The sequence below is a fragment of the Castor canadensis genome, chromosome 11, assembly GCF_047511655.1.
Source record: "Castor canadensis chromosome 11, mCasCan1.hap1v2, whole genome shotgun sequence".
Classification (NCBI taxonomy): domain Eukaryota; kingdom Metazoa; phylum Chordata; class Mammalia; order Rodentia; family Castoridae; genus Castor; species Castor canadensis.
The window spans coordinates 6,408,717-6,424,054 of NC_133396.1; the positions used below are offsets into that span (position 1 = coordinate 6,408,717).

The window sequence follows — 15,338 nt, forward strand, 5'->3', positions numbered from 1 at the left end:
GTGCTTTTAGAGGGTTTGGCAGTAAACAAGACAGCAGAGTTCTTGTGGAGCATCTGTTCTGGCCAGATGTCACCGCGATAGATCCCATGGGCCAGCACCGGTCAGTCACACTGCTCTTTGGGCTGGCCAGTGCAAAAGGGAGCATGTTAGGCAGCAAAGGAGCTTTTGTTTCTTTGGTGCCTAGGCCTCATTATGTGTGTGCTTGTTTTTATTTTCTTTTTTTCCCCTAGGCCTCATTTACTGTTTCAGCATGTCATTTTGTTCTGAGATATTTGTTTGTTTGTTTCAAGACAGAATTTCTCTGTATAGCTCAAACTGGACTGTAACTTGCTGTATAGCCCAGGCTAACCTCAAACTGGCAATCCTCCTGTGTCAGCCTCCTGAGCTGAAGCATGGAAGTACTGCACCTGGCTTGTTCTGAGAAAACTAAACTTTTGGGCTGGGATGTAGCTCAGTGGTGGAGTGCTTGCCTAGCATGCGTGATGCCCTGGGTTTGATTCTGGCACCAAAAAAGAAAACAGAAACACGCGCCCCGCCAAAAAAAAAAAAAAAACACCATCAATCCCTCCTCGCTTATTTCTTATGACATGTTTTTGGTTGGTTGATTGTTTAAAGAGGTTGTTTAACCTCCTTAAAAGGGAGTTAAAGTCACAGTCCTTGGAAGGAAGGCTCTGTTATTTGGTACCATGCAGAGCACAAGCTTGCAGTAGGTACTTTCTCTCTTTATCTTACAAAAATCTTCAGAATCAGACTGGTGTGTGGGGTTTTCCCTGTCTGAAGGATTCTTTATACTGCTTCCAGTGACCATCAGTCATGGAGGGGTCCCAGGGATGCTCAGTGATTGTCCCAGCTCTCTCCAGCCAACAGAGCAGCTTGTTCTACAGCCCCTGCAGAACATTCCCTCAAGTTAGAGAGAGTGTTACCAGAAAAGCAGTGCCCTCAGCCCTACTGCCTGGCTGAGAGCCTCTGACTAGCCAGGACAGAGCCCTTTGGTGGCTCACATGTTTTCTCTGCCTCTCCAGGTTTGGAAATGATGTGCAGCACTTCAAGGTGCTCCGTGATGGAGCTGGAAAGTACTTCCTCTGGGTGGTGAAGTTCAATTCTTTGAACGAGCTGGTAGATTATCACAGATCGACATCTGTGTCTAGGAACCAGCAGATATTTCTGCGGGATATAGAGCAGGTGCCACAGGTAAGCCCAAGTGTTTGGGGCAGAGAGCTGGGGCCTCTTCCATCAGGTAAGAGTTGCTCCTCAAGCAGGTGGATCACAGGTTTGCTTCTGGACCTTCCATGTGCATCATATCAGCTGTTACCCTAATTCACCTTGAAGACCTGAAGTTTGAAGTGAGGTGGTTTTGCCTTTATCAGAGGTGCTCTCGGTGGCAGTGTTGCTAGTTTACCACCTGTCTCCATAAGGAGACAGCCCGTAGCTCATGCTGTGGGATGTTCTGTCCCCGGATGCAGATTGTGAGGCAAATTGTATGTAGAAGGGTGTGGGGTCTGCACTCATTCCTACTGCTAACATCCCAACCCTGAGCTGTGGTCAGTACCACCTTATTTTATTGCATCTCTAGACTTTCTGATTCTATAAAACCTTCTAGGGTATTGTAAGTGGTAGGATGCAAACATTTTTAGGTAAATCTTTGGAGGAGATCCCAACTTTCCCCCTCATCAGGCAGTCTTGCTGTTCGCCTTGACAATATGGCCCCTCGGCCACCCTCAATGAGATATATCCTCCTGGTTTTTGAGCATTGGTGATTGATTGCACTGAAGCTCCCCAGGGTAAAAGAACACTTAAGACTAAATGGGCTGTGTGGGTGTAGCTGTATGGGAAACGTGGGGACTGGCAAGCATCTGCTCCCTCCTGTAAGCAGTGCAGTTTGCAAGGGCTTGGCAGGATTGGGAATGCCTCCTGCATGTTCTCCTGCTCCTCTTTTGCAGCAGCCAACGTACGTCCAGGCTCTCTTTGACTTTGACCCCCAGGAGGATGGTGAGCTGGGCTTCCGCCGGGGAGACTTCATCCACGTCATGGATAACTCAGATCCCAATTGGTGGAAGGGGGCTTGCCATGGGCAGACCGGCATGTTTCCCCGCAATTATGTCACCCCTGTGAACCGGAACGTCTAACAAGCAAGAGAGATTATTTAAAGAAATTGAAAACATACAAATGAATTACACCTACAAGCTGCCTCTAACAGCAGCCTATGAGGGAGCTCAGAACACCTGGCTGGGTCACACTGGTGACCATCTCACTTTGGTTGGAACTTTGGGGGAGGGGTGGGAACGGGTGTTGGATATCAAAATGCCAAAACTTACCTATTGAATTAAGAGTTTTTATTACAGATCTCACTGCTGCTCCCGTTTCCCTCCTGTGTCCTTTTTCTCGTCCTTTTTCTCCTATCCTTCAGTGCATGACGTTTAAGCCACATATAGTCCCAGCTGATGCCAATAATAAAGAAAAGAAACAAAGTGGGCTGGTATTTTCTCTATGCAAAATGTCTGTTTTAGTGGAACTGACTGAAAAAAGAACAACTTGTCTGTGTTCTTCATATATACACACAAAAAGGAGTGGGCAGGGTGGCTGGGGCCCCTGCTGTTGAGCCTCTGCCAGAGGAGGGCCGGAGGGACCTGCTGCCAGCCCCAGTTGGACTCAGCGGGGAAAGGAGGGTGCATTGCCCACGCCTGTGGCACTTGAGAAAGTCAAACTGCAAACCTGCGCCTCTCCACGTGTCTCCTCCAGATGTTGTTATTGAAGGTGTCGTTTTCATAGTGCCTTTTTCCTTATTTCAAGGGTTGCTTTATGAGTGCTGTTTTTTATTTGTTTTGTTTTAGAGTAAGTTAAAGGCAATTCAGAGCTCTTCAGCCAATTTGTCTCCAACTCTGTGTAAATATTTTTCCCTTGGGGGAGGGGAAAGCAGGGTAGAGAAAGGAGACAAGTAGAGTGGAGAGTGTGAGCGTTCTGCCTGTGCGAAGCCAGAAGCCTTTGCAGGTTCAGCTTTAATATTTGGGGTCCCCTCAGAGATGAGGAGAGCACTGGCCAGGCTGTGGTGGGAGTGGTTGCAGCTCTACCACACCTGCGATCTGGCTGTAAGGGCAGGCTCAGAATCCTTGACCTCCAGGTCTCAGTCTGATCTGCCACTTCTTTCCCCAGAGACCCCCAGCACAAAGTCCGGAGTCAGCAGGTTTTAAAGACGGGGAAGCCAGAGGGGAGCTAGCATCCAGACTGCCCTTGTTTTGCTGTTGGGTTATACACCTCCTACACTAGGCAGTGAATTAAGAGGATTCACTTTTCATTTTTCTTACTCTTAAAATTAGGTCCTGGCTTTCACATGTGTGTCCTAACTTGCTAGGTAAGCAGCAGGACAGTGAATTGTAGGTCATTCCTGTCTCCATTCACAGTAGACTGTGTTCCTGACTGACCCCCAAACCCCACCCTGAGAGTTTGGGGGAGGCAAAGTAAGGGAGACGGGAAGGCCAAATCCACTGCAAAGGTCTGTCCTCTTCTGTTAACTTGCGGTTCCTTGTAGTGATATGCCTGTAAACTGTTTCTCTCCACCCAGTCTCTCTTCCCGTAACAAAAACAAGGCGCAGTGGGGTCTCCCCTGGTTGTAGAGGTGGACTGCAATTGGAGTGCCTGAGGCCCAGGAGGAGGCGGGGCTTGTGGATTGTGAATAGAGCTGATTCTCACCTCTCCTGCTCTCTCACTCAACTCTTCTCCCCCTACCCCCCCCCATTATAAAAGGAATCTCTGGCATTCTATACCTGGACCATTTGATTGTTTTATTTTGGAATTGGTGTATATCATGAAGCCTTGCTGAACTAAGTTTTGTGTGTATATATTTAAAAAAGAATCAGTGTTTAAATAAAATGACCTATGTACTTAATCCTTTAACTCTGCAGATAGCATTTGATAGGTAGTGATTAACTGTGAATAATAAACATACAATGAATTCTCCACTCTGTATCTTTTTTTTCCCCTTACTTAAAATGAAATTTTAAATCTGAGGGGTTAGGGCAGTGCCACAAGACTGGAGTCCTTATTTCCACCTCACCTAGTTTATGTCCCCTGGGCAGAGACTGGGTTTTCTGGGAACCTAGACCTAAACTTGGCTGTTCTTGTTTGAGATGCAGTCTCCCTATCCGGGGCTCAACCAATCCTGCTTCAGCCTCCCAAGCACTGGAACTACAGGTGCACACAACCATGCCTGGCCACGGTGACCCTTTGGGAGGACCAGAGGACCAAGACCTGAGCTTGTTTGGTTCTCCCCCACTTAAGGAGCAGAAGGACAAATGACTGTGACTAGAGGTTTCAACATACACTGGTTATGGTATGTTTAGAGAGACTGAACAGAAAGGAAATTAAACCCTTGTAATTTCCACTTTGCTTGGGTTTTTCTTAGTCTAGTTTTGTTTGTTTTTTGTTTTTTTTTGGTGGGTTTTTTGTTTGTTTTGGTACTGGGGTTTTGAACTCAGGGCACTTGCTAGGCAAGTTCTCTGTCACTTGAGCCACGCCTCCAGTAAGCTTTATTTTTCAGATAGGGTTCCTTGCATTTTGCCTAGGCTGGCCTCAGAGCACAATTCTTCTACCTGAGCCTCCCATATAGCTGGAATTACAGGTGTGAGCTACCACACGGGCCTGTTCCTTGAAATGGGGTCTTGCTACGTTTTTGCCTGGACTGAACTCCAACCACAAACCTCCTAGCAGAAATTACTTACTGGGTATGAAACACCACTCCTGGCTCATGGTCTAGTTCTTCAAGAGACCTCAGCAAATAGCCTCATTTGTAGCTTCCTTCCTTAGGCTGGGGACCTTTCATTCTGTGTGTTGGTACTAGGATTTAAACACAGGGCCTTGCGTTTACTACACTCCCAACCCCAAACATTACTTCTACATAGCTCAGTAGTGGAGCACTTCTCCAGTATACAAGAGGCCCAGGCTTCCACTCCAAACGCCACAAAATAAAAAACAAAACAAAACTTGGTATAGTGCCACATGTGTGTAATCCCAGCACTAGGGAAGCTAAGGCAGAGGGATTATGAGTTCAAGGGCAGCTTCAGCTACATAGTAAAACTCTGTCTCAAAAAAAAATAATAAAAAAAACTAACAGTTTATAAGGTATACCATATCCCATCCAAAAAAGGAATTTCTGAGACAGCCAGTACTTGAAAGAGTAACACTGTTCTTTTCCTCTGGTCTCCAGGACAGCCTTACTGTCTAATACTTCTGACTTAGTGTTTAAAAAGCACAGTCCACTGGGTGCCAGTCACTGATTCTCCTAGGTCTCCAGATTACAACCACAGGCCCTGAGTGCTGTCTCTGTGCTGCAAGCATGTAAGGGTCCTGGCCTGGGGGACAGGCGTCAGCACCTCCCATCATCCTAGCAAAGCAGAGGGTCAGGAGCCTTGCATGGTGAGGATTCCTGGTGGTTTCATTTCTGGGGCACATGGCCTCTTCTGGCTCTGGAATTAGGGAGCTTCCCCTGCCAGGGAGAGGCTGAGGAGAACCCCTTGTACATCCCCCACAGACCAGAGTCTCCCCTTTCCATTCCTGCACCTGGGGCACCACTACTGTGAGTCATCCTGAAACTAGAAATTACCCCACTTCAGGCTTGTACTGTAGGTGACACAAAAGCATTTGTCCATCCTGATTTGGATACTTGTGAAGCTGGGGGCTGGGTGAATTTCAGAAGAGAAGTGTGGAAGCACATAGCAGGAGTGGGTTGGGGACAGATGGGAGGTCATGTTAGTTTGACCTAGGTGTTGGGTGAAATTGTTTGGACAGTTACTAATAGGATAGCAGGGGTGGGGATTTAGCTTAGTGATAGTTCAAGTGTGAGGCACTGAGTTCCATGCCTAGCACCAAAACGAAAAAAAAAAAAGCGGGGTGGGGGAGAGCAAGCAGGGCAGGCAGAGCTGTGTCAGTGGAGGCATGGAGGTGGTGGGCACGGTGATGGTGCCTGGAGACGGCTCAGAAGCTGTTACCCTAGCTACTCAGGAGGCAGAGATCAGGAAGATCATAGCTGAAAGCCAGCCCAGGCAAATAGTTCGAGAGATACTATCTCGAAAAGGAGACCCTTCACAAAGGGCTGGTGGAGTGGCTCTGGCTCAAGGTGTAATCCCTGAGATCAAACCGCAGTACTGGAAGAAAAAAAAGAAGGCACTTGAGCAGCTGCCTGCTGTGAAGACAGAGAGCCACTGGACTTGGGCTCTGAAAGCAGGGATCCAGTGTGACACTGGAGACTTGACTGTCTTGTGTCTTGTAGACTCAAAGCATGATGAAAATCGAGTTAGGGAAACCTAACTCCAGCAGTGCTCTGAACAGAGCCAGGGAATCCTGGAAGAGGCCAAGGTCATGTTAGCTTAGGAAGTAGCAAGCTGGGCGGAGACTGCCCAGTTCTCTCCTTCTGGCTTATTAGTTGGACCATGTGCCCAGCCTCCTTGCAGTTCCGAGCTGCTGTGTGCTGAGATGCTGGCACATGGTGTACATGGTGAGCCCCATGGCATCTCCTCTCCTCAACTTGAGGCTGGATGTAGGGGTACCAGCAGAGGAGGCAGATCACCAGGTAGACTTGTCACCAATGAAAGCTGACACATCTGAAGTGTGGCACCACTGATGTTAGGAGGGGCCACACTGGGGGAGAGTGAGTTGGGGAAAATTTTGAGAGGTCCCTGTATAAATTTTAGTTTTAAGGGAAGAAGTGGACTTGCCATCCTCATCTGAAATATAAGAAAGTAACAAAGCCAGCCAAGGAAAACTGGCCTGACACATGTACAATCTAACACTTACCAGGCTCATTGGCCAAGATCCCCTCTGGGCAGCTGCTCAGGATGGATGGAACCTGCTCCCTTCCCTCTGAACATTCTGGCTTGGTCTCAGCTTCTTCAGCCACTGAACAGGTAACTGTTGGGGACATCACAGTGCTATACCTTCTCACTTCCTTCAGGGCTCTGCTCAGATGTGATTCTCAGAGAAGCCCTCCCTAAATGGAATAGTGGTCATGTCTGACACTTTCTCTTGCTAACTGCTTGGTTTTTCCCCTTGGCTGTCATACTACCTCACAGGCTTCTTACTGCCTGGATGCTATCTTTCTCCCCAGCCTCCCCGCTGGACTGTAAGCCTTATTTCCCTGGAAAAGTGCCTGAAACAGATGGGCTGCTGCTCTATATTTATTATTGGATTTAAAAATAGTATGTCCCAGACATGACAAGGCCCGTGCCACATTCCCAGCCTTCCGGTCTGTAGGGAAGGCAGTAGAACAATGATGGCTGGTGAAGGAAGACAGCAGTTCCTGCCTGCCAGAGGCTGGGGAAGACCAGCTAGCCAGACATGCACAGCTGACAGGATGAGGGCTCGGTGAGGACCGAGTGTGTGCCAGGCAGGGTCCTGGAAGCCCCAGCCATACCTGCAGGAAGGTATTCACTTGTTTATTCCTGTTTGGAGAGCAGCTTTACTGAGACACAACTAACATACAAGTCATCTGTTTTGGTTTTTCTGTTGTTGTTTTCTTAACGAATTTCCTGTATTTTTTTCTCCTTTTTACTAGCATATCTTAATTTTGCAGGGGTTTCACTGTGAAATTCCATGCACGCGGATACTGTATTTTGGTCAAATTCACCCCCTCTATTATTCTTTCCTATTCCCCAGTTTTTAACAGGTTTCATTATTTTCTTTCTTTTTTGGTGGTGCTGGGGTTTGAACTCAAGGCCTTGTTCTTGTTTGGTAGACACTCTGTGGCTTAAACCACACCCCAGCACTTTTTGCTTTGATTATTTCTGAGATAGGGTCTCGCTTTGTGCCCACGATGGCCTGAACCGTGACCCTCCTATTCATACCTCCCACTTAGCTGGGATGACAGATGTGCAGCACCCAGCCCAGCCATTGGCTAAGATGGAGTCTAGCAAATGTTTTACCCTGGCTGACCTTGGAACATGGTCTTCCGGACTTTCTTGCAGGTGTCTCGCAGGCTTGAACTACCATACCTAGCCTTAGTATTCTGTTTTCAAACATGCACATGAAGTACTTCAGTCATACTCACTCCCCTCACCCTCTCTTTTCACCCTCCCCCTCCAGATCATCCATTGTAAGTGAGCCATTCTGGACAGGTGAGGTGGCCATGCCTGTAATCCCAGCTACTCAGGAGGCTGAGGAGGAGGATGGTGAATTCGAAGCCAGCCTAGGCAACATAGAGAGATTCCAACTCAAAACATTAAAATACCCAGGCGCCGGTGACTCAGGCCTGTAATCCTAACTACTCAGGAGGCAGAAATCAGGAGGATCATGGTTCGAAGCCAGCCCAGGCAAATAGTTCGTTTGACCCTATCTTGAAAAAAACCCATCACAAAAGAAGGCTGGTGGAATTAGTGGCTCAAGGTGTAGGCTCTGAGTTCAAACCCCAGTACTCCAAATAAATAAGTAAATATTAAAAAAATAAAATAAAATGAACCATTCAATGGTTTCTAGTATTATTCACATTTACTTAAGCCCCACTACCCCAGAGACACCCGGTACACACTAGCAGTCTCTTTCCACTTCCCCTGACCACTGCCCACCTGCTTTCTGGTTCTGTGGCTTCTGGATGTGTTCTACAAACAGATTCATACCCCCTGTGGCGTTGTATGTCATGGCCGATGGTCATGTTTTTTTGAGGTTCATCCATGTGATAGGACATATCCGTACTTTTTCCCTTCATGGTGTAATAATGCCCCATTGTGTGGATATGCTATATTTCCTTTATTCACTTATCAGTTGAGCATTTGGGTTTCCACATTTTAATTATGAATACTCCTGTGAACAGACAAGTGTACAAGGCTTGATCTGGCAGAGTGGCTCAAGTGGTAAAGCGCTTGCCTAGCAAACATGAGGCCCTGAGTTCAAACCCCAGAACTGCAAAAAAAAAAAAAAAAAACCAAGTGTACAAGGTCTTTTGTTTTTTGCAGCACTGGAGCTTGAACTGGAGTTTGAACTCAGAGCCTTGAGGTTGCTAAGCAGGCACTCTGCCACTTGAGCCACACCCCGGCCCAGTGTGGACATGTTTTGAGAGGGCTCTAAGTAGAGGAGCAGATGCCAGCACAGCGGGGGAGGGGCAGTGCAGACACAGGGCCAGTTGTCCTGGTGTGTTCGTGTGGAGGTCACAATGACTTTAGGATCCTTAAATGGTCACTGAGGATCAACTGTTGTCTGTTATGACAGGGACCCTGGAGGAGGAGGCCAGTGGTGGGATGGGGCTGAACTTGAGCAGCAGGGGGTAGTCAGCATGTCAGTGACCCTGAGCCTTGGCTATGAGGCTGCCTCACACTCTCTATTCCATGAGGAAGCCCAGCCTCTGAGGACCAGACAGCGGAAGTAGGAAGCCACAAAGAGAAGTTGAGGCTCCAGGAAACGCCATGGTGCCATCTTGCCTGGCAAGAGCCTCCTCCCTGCCTCCACCCTCCAGCCCGTCCTGTGTTGTCCTTCTCCTCCTCCCACCCCTGATCTAGAGTGGAGAGGGCAAAGTCTAGTTTCCTGACTCTTAGGTACACGGGACTGGAGGTCTGGGAACTAGGGTTTTATTCCTGGAATGTGACCAGGGCCCTGAAACTCTTGTCCCCTTCCTTCATCCATTTAAAATCAAATCAATGGGCTGGGAATGTAGCTTATCAGTAGACCACTTGCCTAGCACGTGCAAGGCCCTGGGTTCGATCCTCAAAACCACAAAAAAATAAATAAAATAGTAAAATAAAAAACAGTAACAACGCTGCCAGGTTGGGGTGAGGCTCCAACGTGATTCTGCACGCAGGTGTTTTGCAGGTATTAAGTGCCATGCAGCGGGTGCTGATTCTGATCTGTACCTGGCCCAATTTTCCAAATTTGGCCCGGCAAGTCCCTTTTGAGGCCTGGCCATCATCTGCCTTTCTCTCAGATCCTAGGCAAAGGCCTCTCCTGCCTCCTCACCCTGCGCCAGTGTCCTCTTGCACTAACCCTAACCCTCTCCACCCCCCATCTCCTGAGAAGCCTCCCCTGACCAGCCTCCAGGGAACTCTTGCTCCAGTGCTTCCTGTCCTCCACTGAACGTGTCTGGATCTGTTTGCCCAAATGAGGAGTTGCTTCCTGACCTGTCCTCCGTTCCCACCACCCTCCTGCTCCCAGAGTCATTGCCCCAAATCAGTAACTGGTCATCTTCGTCTGCCCCAAGAGCAGTTGGGACAGTGGCCATGCCCCTGGGCTCAGGGGGCCAGAAGGGCAGGGGCAGTTGCTTCCTGTGCATTTAGAGCAACTGCATTGTGACTTTGACAGTGACCTTTGTAAAGCTCAGGTGAACGATGGATGGAAGGATGTTAGGTGGATAAAAGAAACTGAGTGTGTTGGACTGATAGGATGACTCAAGCAATAAAGCACCTGCCTAGCAAGGGCAAGGACCAGAGTTCAAATCCCAATATCACCAAAAGAAAAAAAAAATGAATGTGGTTGACAAGATTGCACAGGGGAATGCTTATGAAGTGACCATGGAGGTGACCTCATCAGTGTTGGCTTCCATACCTCTGCTAAGTCACTGTGATCAGCCAGTGCCTGCTTCACCCCACACCCAGCCCAATTTTTTTTTTTTTTTTTTTTTGGTGGTACTAGGGTTTGAACTTGGGGCCTTGTGCTTGCCAGGTAGGTGCTCTACCACCTGAGCTAAGCCTCCAGTCCCCAATTTTTAAGATATATATTTAAATCTTTGGTTCATTTCCAAGCTGTTCTGGAGATCTGTGTGAGATATGGATCTAGCTTTGCCTTCTAGATGGCTGTACATTGTGCTGTGCACGCAGTATTTGTTGAAAGGTCCAAGGGCTCAGTGCTACAGCACTTGCCTAGCATAAAAAAAAAAAAAAAAGGGCAGGTGGAAGTGGCAGAGCACCTGCCTAGCAAGCATGAGGTCCTGAGTTCAAATTCCAGTACCTTCAAAAAAAAAAACTGATTTGAGCCAGGGACCAGTGGCTCATACCTGTAATCCTAGCTACTCAGGAGGCAGAGATGAGGAGGATTGTGGTTCAAAGCCAGCCCAGGCAAATAGTTCTCGAAATGCTATCTTGAAAAAAACTCAACACAAAAATACCTCTCAGTTCAAGCCCCGGTAGCACCAAAAACAAATCTCTGTGATTTGGAAGGATGCATTGTGTACACCAAGTTCCGTGTGTCAGGTCCCGTTTCTGGGATTTCTGTGGCATTGCTCTGTCCTTCTGCTCCAGGACAGTGCTGTGTAGACGCACTAACTCCTGGGGATTCACAGTATATTTGGAGATGGGATGAAGCCATTTTCTCCTCACGATTCTTCCTTCTCTGCATTTTCCTGCTCTTCTTACTTGTTTATGTTTTCAAGGTAAACTTTGTCTTGTTCCAGAAAAAAAAAACGGTGTTTTTGTTTGGATCATGTTACATTTATGAACTACCTTCAGCAGAACAGACATCCTCCATCGCCATGGCAGTGGTGCTCCCTGTCCAGGAGCGAGCATGTCTTTGGGCTCCATGCCCCTGGGGCCTCAATGTTGTCTTCATGGAGGTTTTGCACATTTCTTGTGATGCTTGTTCCTAGATAATTAATCGGCTATTTGTTCATATTTATTTATTTTGTGCTACTGGGGCTTGAACTGAGTCTTCCATTTGCTAGGCTCTTCCACCTGACCCATGCCTCCAGTCCTGCCTTACTGATATTTAATTTTATTTATTCATTTATTTATTTATTGGTGGTACTGGGGTTTGAACTCAGGGCCTCACGCTTGCTAGGCAGGTGCTCTACCACTTGAGCCACGCCACCAGACCTCTTGAGCTATTTACCTGAGCTGGCCTCAACTGAGACCCTACTGATTCCTTCCTTAGAGTACCGGGATTACAGGTGTAACACCTGGCTATTTTATTTTTGCTGGTGGGGCTGGGGTTTGAACTCAGGACTTCACAGTTGCAAAGCAGGTGTTCTACTACTTGAACCACACCTCCAGTCCATTTCGCTCTGGTTATTTTGGAAATGGGGGGTCTTCAGAACTCTTTGTTGGTCCCATACAGGCAAAATTGAATGAGTGTCACTTTTAACCGCACAGCTAGGAGAGCTCCAAATAGGCGGCTCCACGGCCTTTGGCCCTCCTTGGACCGAAGCTTGCAGATCAAATTGTGTCAAATGAGCTGATGACAAGCTGAGAGCTTGCCCTTGCAGTGGTCATGAAATTTCATTGAACAAAATTCAAAACCTTTCTTCTAGGAAAGGGTATGAGCCCTTTTGCCAGTGCTTTTGACATGTTCTCACAGTTCTGGTACCTGGGAAGTCCAAAGTCAGGGTGGCAGCAGATTCAGTTCTTGGTGCAGCAGGCTCTCTTCCTAGCCTGAGGACAGTTGCCTTCTTGCTGTGCCCTGACATGGCACAGAGGAACAGCCAGAACAAGGTGGGTGGTGGGAGGAGAGAGAGAGAGAGAGAGAGAGAGAGAGAGAGAGAGAGAGAGAGAGAGGATGCACTCTGGTATCTTCCTTTTTTTTTTTTTGGCGGTACTGGAGTTTAAACTCATGGCCTATACACCTTGAGCCACTCCACTATCCCTTTTTTGTGATGGGTATTTTCAAGATAGAGTCTCATGAACTATTTGCCCAGGGCTGACTTTGAACCGTGATCCTCCTGATCTCTGCCTCCTGAGCAGCTAGGATTACAGGCGTGAACAGGCGTGCCCGGCTTCTTCCTCTTCTTATAAGGGCACCAGTCCCATCACAGGGTCCCCCACCTTCATGACCTCATCTAAACCTAACTACCTCCCAGCGGCCCCACCTCCTAATATAACCCCATTTTACAACACATACGTTTTGGGGAGACAAAAACACAACAGGGTCTATGAACCTGGATTCTTTTCTATTTGCTTTGTGTATTTATCTACTGCTTTTGGTTTGCTTTTTGTTTTTGTTTTACGCTTTTGGGTTTTTTTTTGTTTTTTTCTTCATAATGGCTTTGGTTTTTGTTGGACCTGGATTCTTAGACCAAGAGTGCATAGCCTTGAGCCAGTCGCTCAGGGCTTCTGAGCTTTTTCCCCTCAGCATGATGGGGTACAATGTCTGCCTCCTCTGTTTTGGGAAGTGACTAATGTATAAAATATGAAGCTCAATGCCAGAGGTCTAGTCCTTGCTCACTGTGTGTTTTTCTTCCTCTGTCCATCTGTGCCAGAGATGCCGGCTGCCTGCCACCTTTCCCTCTTCCCTTCCACAGCAGGAAAATGCCCAAACTTTTACCTTTACTATAACTACCCAGAATAAAGGCCACCTGTCCCAGCCTCTGGCATTAACGTGTGGCCTTGTGGGCCCAATGGAAAGTTCCTCTGGATAGCCCGCCTTCAGGAGCCCTTCTCTCCTTCCCTTCCTCCTCCCTCCTGTTGCTTCTCTACCCATGGGGTCTCCAGACACCTGGCTGCTAGTGCCAGTCACAGCACCCAGGCCTCGCCCCAGCGATGGTGGCCTGAGGAGCTGGCAGGGTCTGTGCTCCTGGGAAGTTTATGAGACAGCTGGCAGCCCAGCCTTGCACAGCTACCCGTGGATGTGGATGTGTTTAAGCCACTGTTAGCGTGGGGCTCTGCCACTTCCCTGGCAGCTTAACCTAAGGGTCTGCCATCCTTCAGGCCACCAGGACCAGTCCTCACATTCTCTGACATCACTTTGTCTCCACAGTCCAGGGGACCATCATACAGCTGAGCAAAGAGAAAAAGTAGTCCAAAGATGCCCCGCAGCCTTTCTCCGACCGTGTATCTTTTATCAGCATATCATTTTCTCCAGCCCATTGCCCCGTCTGTAAACACCTTCATGGGTGGAGGCGGTGCAGACTTTGTCACTCTGAGCCTTGCGGTGCTGGGTCATCCATCCCTGCACTCGGTGTCTACTAAGAATTGTGACCACTGCCCGCTCCAGCGCACCAGGTGCCGACACAGAGAAAATAAGAAAGGTACAAGAAGCAGGAGGGCACCAATAGCTCACACCTGTAATCCCAGCTACCCAGGAGGCAGAGATCAGGAGGATCACGGTTCGAAGCCAGCCTGGGCAAAGAGTTTGTAAGCTCCTATCTTGAAAAAAATCAATCACAAAAAAGGGCTGGTGGAGTGGCTCAGGGTGTAGGCCCTGAGTTCAAACCCCAATCCCGCAAAAGAAGGAAAAAAAGAAAAGAGCAAGTGTGAGCAAGGACGTGGAGAAATTGGAACCCTGTCCTTTGATGGTGGGCTGTAAAGTGGTGCGGTTGCTATGCAATATGGAAACCGATTTGGTGGTTCCTCGTAATGCTAAATATAGAATGACTATATAACCTAACAATTCCACTCCTCAGTCTACACCCAAAAAAACTGAAAGCAGGGACTCAAGCAGAGACTTGTTTACCGATGCTTGCCGAAATGTAGAAACAACCTAAGTGGCTACTAACTGACAAACGGAAAAACACAACGCAGTATGGCTGTGAAGCAAAATATTATCCAGCCCTTAAAAGGAATGAAGTTGTTTCTTTTGGTAGCACAAGGATGTGAGCTCAGCTTTGCACTTGCTAGGCAGGTGCTCTACCATGTAAGCCATGCCCCCCTCCAAGAATGGCATTCTTCTTCACGGCACAGTGTGAAGGAACCTGGAGGACATTATGCTATGTGAAATAAGCCAGTCACAGGGCCAGCGGAGTGGCTCAAGTGGTAGACCTGCCTAGCAAGTGTGAGGCCCTGAGTTCAAATCCCAGGCCCACAATCATCACCTACTAAAAGTTGATCCCCCAGAGATGGGAGGGGGCAGGAGGAGTGACTGCTGATGGGTACTGGATTTCTTTGGGGTGACAGAGATGTTCTGGAATTGGACTGTACTGATGGATGAACAAAATCCTATGCTTTCAAATTATGAGTTTTATGTGCATTGTATCTCAATAGAAATAAGTTGTTTGAGCTGTTTTGTTTTGTTTTGGTTTTGGTGCTGGGGATCAAACACCCAGCCTTCTACATACAGGGCAAGCATTGTACCGCCAAGCTATATTGCCCAGCCCTGAAATAGTTTATGAAAAATTTTAACAACATAGAACGCCATCAGGGCAGTTTGTTAAATTAGAAAACATACTTGCAGCTGGGTATGGTGGTGCAAGCCTGATAATCCCAGCTACTCTGGAGGCTGAGGCAGGAGGACCCGGAGTTTGAAGTCAGGCTAGGCAACAGTGAGAGCCCATCTCAAAGAAAAGAAACCCCCATAGTCTTGCACAAGGAATGTGATGACAGATGAACCAAAAATAAGCACCACCACTCACACGCATAGAAAACACACTGCTGGAGGAAACAGATGGGCTGTGATTGGGTAATGAGACCGCTGGAATTTTTATTTGATTTTATTTATTTATTTGT

The 15,338-nt window shown here is 47.8% G+C and overlaps 1 protein-coding gene across 3 annotated transcripts in view; it reads left to right on the top strand.

The window, feature by feature from the left end:
- The window catches only part of Grb2 (growth factor receptor bound protein 2), a 59,664-nt gene extending 55,710 nt beyond the window's left edge, over nucleotides 1–3,954 (top strand). For 2 of the 3 annotated variants that reach the window (XM_020156418.2, XM_074045159.1), the window contains exons 5-6: nucleotides 1,023–1,191; nucleotides 1,941–3,954. In XM_020156418.2, the coding sequence (XP_020012007.2) occupies nucleotides 1,023–1,191; nucleotides 1,941–2,126 (355 nt within the window). In that variant the 3' untranslated portion in view covers nucleotides 2,127–3,954. The remainder of the gene's footprint in view (nucleotides 1–1,022; nucleotides 1,192–1,940) is intronic. The other variant, XM_020156425.2, reaches the window with a different exon arrangement.
- Nucleotides 3,955–15,338: the final 11,384 nt, after the last annotated feature.